This window comes from Lissotriton vulgaris, chromosome 1_2 (genome assembly GCF_964263255.1).
Source record: "Lissotriton vulgaris chromosome 1_2, aLisVul1.2, whole genome shotgun sequence".
In the NCBI taxonomy this organism is placed as follows: Eukaryota; Metazoa; Chordata; class Amphibia; order Caudata; family Salamandridae; genus Lissotriton; species Lissotriton vulgaris.
In genome coordinates this window covers 218,019,100-218,025,036 of record NC_141686.1, presented here as the reverse complement: position 1 = coordinate 218,025,036, position 5,937 = coordinate 218,019,100, and the positions used below count along the sequence as shown (strand labels likewise).

The following is a 5,937-nucleotide window of genomic DNA, read 5'->3' as shown; positions in this document are numbered from 1 at the left end:
GAAGTAGAAATACGTGGCCTTATGGGGATAAATCCGAACTGACAAGTTGGCGAGACATGTTAAAAGGGAGGACTGTGGAATTTTGGTTTACGGGCTGAACATCATCTGCGCCAGCTTGTCACCCACGTACAACGCGCACGACAGCCATTTTAGGTATCATGGCCTCCCTGTCCACGATCTATCGCCAGCGCGCCCCTCTGACCCAGCAAGCATCCTCCGCGCACCCTGGCTCACCCTCCCTCCCTCTCATGAGCACAACCCTTCTGCATGACCCTGTCCTTGGGAGTCACGCCTGCGCCTGACCAGCACCTCCTCTCCTTCCATTAATGCCCCTCTGTTGACAAGCCTTCCCTCCGCGCTCGATTGTCCACGCGGCATGAATACCACTCCTTTGATGACCCCTTCCCCCGTGTCCCGCTGTCCACACAGTTCCGAGGCCATCGCCTAACCCGGGAGATATCATTTACTGCCCCTTATTGTATGAAGTCGCTCCTCTTCAAAGGACACACTGTTGATCATGGCCTCCCCACCCCATGGGATACAATCAGGCGCACACATTCTAAGAATCGGCGGAACACTCAGCCGTGTGATAGCCCCCTCCTGTTATCAACGGGGTGAGGACCTCTATTGTGGATGTATATGGGGGTGGGTTTGACACGAGGATTATGGGGATGTCATTTCATAAGTTTAAAGAGTCTTTTATGCAATAAAGAATGCTGACATGTCATAAACCAGGGTATAAGAGGCCAGGCCTCAGAGAGGCTGTTAGAGCACCTCGAGACGATACCTTGTTGTCTGATCTGATGTGTTCTGCTCCGTCGGAATAAAACTTCTGTTTCCTGCCTTCTGGTCTCCGACGCCTGCCTCATTGCTTGATAATTTGAATGGTACAAAGGCGGTTAGCGCCGGGCAAATCTTGAAAAAGGTCATAGCCCTACCTTTTTCCACAATGCCTGTCGTAGGTCCTGGGAAATACAGCCTGCATGCCCGTATCTTTTCGGGGCCTCCAACATTATATAATGTAATTTCCGAATATATTTAGGGATGTGCAACGTGCAGGCAAAAAAACAGTTTGGTCCACGAGGATTAGTTTTGACAAGTGTGGGAGCAGTCTGTTCGCCAATACTTTGCTCAGTATTTTATATTCCGTTGACCGTAACGACTATGGACGATAATTTGCCATGTCAGTGTCCACCCTGTCCGGTTTCGGGAGCGCAATGACCAGTGCCTGCGCCATCGTATCAGGTAGAGAACCTTTCTCCCACACCTCCTTGTATAATTCTACTAAGCGGGCACTAACGTGTCCGCGTACGCGTTATAAAATTCAATGGGTAGCCCGTCAATCCCAGGCTTTTTGTTTTGCGGTAGTCCCTTCAATGCCACTCTGATTTCATGTGAGGTAATGGGGCCTACTAGCCCTTTACGCAGATGTTCCGGGATCGTCGGGTTGGCGAGGTCAGATAGAAATGCCTCTGTGTGGTGTAGTGAGTGTCCCTCAGGCACCCTATATAACGCTGCATAATTATCGCAGAATGCTGCATTTATCTCTCCCTGCGCAATGATTATGTCCCTGTTATCTGTAATAATCTGGGGTATGATCATGGCTTGGGGATCAGCCCGTAGAATGCGAGCCAGTAATGTTGCCGATTTGTCGGCTTCACTGTGGGCCCGTGGTGTGAATGTCGCGTCATCTATCACCCTCAGGGATTCCAGAAGTTTTGTGTGGCGAATACGCACCTCCTGTAAAGGCCCACGCTTCTCCGCTTCTGTGACTGCTTCTTTTTCTAATGTGCCCATTTTCTCCTCCACCTCCACTAGTGACTTATGTCATTCTTGTCGTGCACCCACCGTCGTACCAATGGCCTTACCCCGTATGACCACCTTAAAGGCATCCCATTCTATTAATTTAGTCGAGGCTGTGTTATCATTGTCTATGAAATAGTGGTCGATAGTGTCAGCAAGAGTAGCACGAAAGACCTGATCGTCTAACAGTTGCGGCCAGAGGCGCCAAGTGGGCACCGGTGTGGGTATCCTACCCCAAGCGATTACAAATTCTAACGGTTATGGTCAGAGAATGTTTCGGGAAGATAAGTAGAGTTGAGCCCCTGCATGGCTATCCTTCCAGAGCACAGTATTCTATCTATTCTCATGTGGAGATTGTGTACTATGGAGTAGTAGGAGTATTCCCTGTGGAGGGGATGCCACATGCGCCATATATCCTGTAAATCCCATCCCTTCAACCACTGGAGCAGTGCCTCCGCTTGTTTCAGCACAGTAGTGCCCTGTAACGGTGGGTGCGACCTATCCAACGAAACATCTAACACTACGTTACAATCCCCTCCCAGTATCCATGGGTAGGCTTCCCATCCTGCCAGCGCCCCACTCAGTTTGTTCCAGAATACATCCTGCTCATAAATAGAGGCATAAAAAGTACCAAGCACCACTAGTTGGCCATCAAGTTTTCTCTTAACCAGTACATACCTACCCAGTTTGTCCACACGTTGTTCCTGCGCAACAAAGGGTACCCCGTGTTTTATCCAAATCGTAGCACCCCTGGCATAATTAGAGTATACGGTAGAGAACACTTAACCCCTCCATTTCTTCCTGAGTTTTACCACTTCGCTTTCAATCATATGTGATTCCTGTAGGTAGACTATGTGCGCCATGCGTCATTGTAGGTGGGCATGCATTCTGTGTCGTTTATGTAGCCTACCCATACCTCCTACATTCCATGTTAGTACTTTATACTTCCCAAGTGTATGCATGTGATCAGTAAACATAGCATGCAACAGTATAGCAGGACAAGTCTCTCGATCATTAAAACATCAATAGCGGAAAATATATGCCAGAAAAAAGCATCAGACCAAAACTCCCCAAAAACAATCTGACATATTAACATGTGCCATCAAGGAAGAAACCAAATATAGCAACAACAACAAAGTATAAAAAATCTGTGCAAAGCGCCTTCGCCATCTGGGGGATGTGCCTGCGCCGAACACATGCTAGCACCTGGTCAACTTCTGTCACAGCGAGCTACTACGGTGCCAGAGCTCTAATGAGTCATGCCAATAAAAAAAAAAGGGGTACAGTAGTGTCAGATCGGGGGACCCTGCCTTTTACGCAGCGCAATTATATCAATGCAAGGTTACAATACTTGTGTGAGTCTATCATCCAAAAAGGGTTGCAATCAGCTGCGGTGTTCCCTAAGAGTCCGAGGCGTGAGAGTCTTCCCCCTCCGTTGAGGATTTGTGAACTGATCTAGGCACATTCGTTAAGGTTGCTGTAGCCAATACCGCCTGTTGTTTGGTCTGCTGCATCTGCTGTGATGTTACCCGTACACTTACTTGGAGGTTTTCGCAGCCTGCAACACCTGCGTCCACTGGATGTCGCCACGCCTGACCGTCGCCTCTCCTCTGCAAGCAATTCCCTTTCCTCTGCATTAGTAAGCTCCATCACCTCCAACCAGTCCTCAACATCTCCAGGACTTTCAAAGAAGTAGGATTTTTGCTCATGGATTATCTTTAGGCGGGCAGGGAACAGCAGTGCATACTGAAGGTGCAAGTCTCTAAGCCTACGTTTCACCGCCATGAAGGAGGCCCTCTGTTTTTGCACCAGCGACGTGTAGTCGGGGAATAGTGAAACCCTCTAGTTTTCAAAATTGAGCGGCGCCGCCTGTCTGGCCTTTTGTAGTAAGACATCCCGATCACAGAAATTCAAAAATGTAACTATGAGGGGTCTTGGGGGAGCACCAGGTTTGGGTCGTCCAGTCGGGATTCTATGCTCCCTTTCTATGCAGTATTGAGCCGAAAGACATTGGGCCCGATTCACAGAATGAACTTAAGACTCAATCCTAAACTTACTACTATTTTGGTATTCACAGAATGCACTAACTACTTTTGGGATTCACAGAATGAATTTACTACTTTTGGTATTCACAGAAGTTAGGATTTTGTCTTACGTTTGTCTTAAGACAAACTTAAGACAGACTTGAGACAAAATCCTAACTTCTGTGAATACCAAAAGTAGTAAGTGCATTCTGTGAATACCAAAATAGTAGTAAGTTTAGGATTGAGTCTTAAGTTCATTCTGTGAATCGGGCCCTATGTCCTTAAACCACTATTCCATGTAACCCACCGCATCCGGCTCCTCGTTTTTCTCCGGCAGGCCTATGACTTGAATGTTGTTCCGGCGCGCCCTCCCCTCTGCATCTTCCACTCTATCCATCAGTGTGGCCACCTGGGTTTGCAACTGCTTTACATCCGCCTCCGTCTGCTTTTGCTTGACCGTCTCCGCAGTTTTTACATGATCTGCTCTGAGCAGGTTCTAGCTCGTGGACAGAGACCCTATCTGGTGCTCCAGGGCTTTTCTTGTATCACGTACCTCTTTTAAGATCAGGTACAGTTTATCTTCCGTATTTGGTTCTGTGGTTGGGGGCAAGTAACCAGAGCTCCATGCCTCATCCATGCCCCATGGATCCTCCTGTGCTGCATCCAATTCCCGCTGTTCCACCGGTTTCGGCTTAGTGCGACCTACTTTACCCATAATGCACAGTGGGTATATATGTCAGCCCAGGCGTCGCACAGGGGGAGAGGCACCAACTTCTCAAGCACCACACACCTGCACCAGTCACCTCGTATTATCCATGATGGGGCACCGGCGGTGGTCTCAGCTTCACAGCAAACCCCCCAGGAGGCGTCCAGTTAACAGCAGGGGGTGCACAGGGTCTCATGTTCTCAACGGACGCCAAAACCCACTACTACAAACCCAAACAGGGCTGGTCTTTTCCGCATCAGGGGCACATGGCGCACATGTCTTTGTCATGGTTGCTCTTTCAATTATCACACCCCAACTCTAGTGTCTGCAAAGTTGCTCTTCGGATTATCGGTCAGACCCAGGCCACCTGAGCACGCTCACAGGCGGGTCACCGCCCTATCAAGACCGTGCACTCGGGCCCAGCAGGAGAGTCCGCAGGAAAAAACACCCGGGCCCAAAAAGACCCGGCATATGAATGCAAATGGTCGCCTCCAGCCCCTGGGATGGGCTGTTAATCAGGGAGGGCACCGCCACACCATCACCGGGGCCACACTGCCACACTCACCCCCATCAACAACGACAGACAGGCTCTCTTCTGCTCCTCCTCTGTAGCGCTCCTCTTTCCAGGGGGGGGGTCGCTGTCAGGAAAGAGTAGGCCCAGTTACGTCCCCGGGCTCGCCTGATCTCGCTGCTTCACCGCAGTGTTCCACTTCACCTTGGGCGCCGGCGATCCCATTACTGTCGGGGTTTGCAGTTCATCCTGGGCCTTTCACCAGGCTCCGCGTCTGCCACCTCCACCACCACACGCAGTCACCCCAGGTAGCAGCGCCGAGGCAATGATGTGAGTCTCCGCCCGGCTGCCTCCGCAGCAACAGGGTCGCGCCTGCGTACCTTCCACGCGGCTTCTCCGTCACTTGCGAGCAGCTCCAAATATGCAGGCACGGTCACTCCTTTTAGCACCGCAGCTATGGGTGCTTAGTTTGTACTATTTGTCTTATTATTGCAGGATCACAAGAGCTCGAGTCCGGAGCTCGCTCAACTTGCGCCGCCATGTACGGCTGCTGGCCCTGCCCTCATAGCTCCCCTAGATGTTCTGATAAAAATTATACCACACTTTTGTGGGTGCCCAAAGCAAAGTCAGCCTAAAAACATATTGAAAAAAAAACTCCTTATGGACACGCTTTTGTTCCCCCTCAGTTTTTTAAAAAAATATTGTTTATGCCGAATCTGCTTTGGGCACCCGCACAAGTGAGGTATCATTTTTATCAGGAAACAGAGGGGAATGGTGAGTGGTAGGAAAGTTAAGAAATGTCTTAAACGGAATCCACTGCAAACATCGCATTTAGCCAAAAGCATTACATGTTCCTCACATTTCTGTGTGGGAAAGTTGTGTGATCACCAGAC

At 49.7% G+C, this 5,937-nt stretch overlaps 1 protein-coding gene across 1 annotated transcript in view; it reads right to left on the bottom strand.

Annotated features, from left to right (window-relative positions):
* The window catches only part of LOC147735042 (olfactory receptor 5B21-like), a 70,973-nt gene extending 67,385 nt beyond the window's left edge, over positions 1-3,588 (bottom strand). The window contains exon 1 of the mRNA XM_086952570.1: positions 3,345-3,588. Coding sequence (XP_086808696.1) covers positions 3,345-3,588 — 244 coding nt within the window. The remainder of the gene's footprint in view (positions 1-3,344) is intronic.
* Between the last annotated feature and the right edge of the window lie 2,349 nt (positions 3,589-5,937).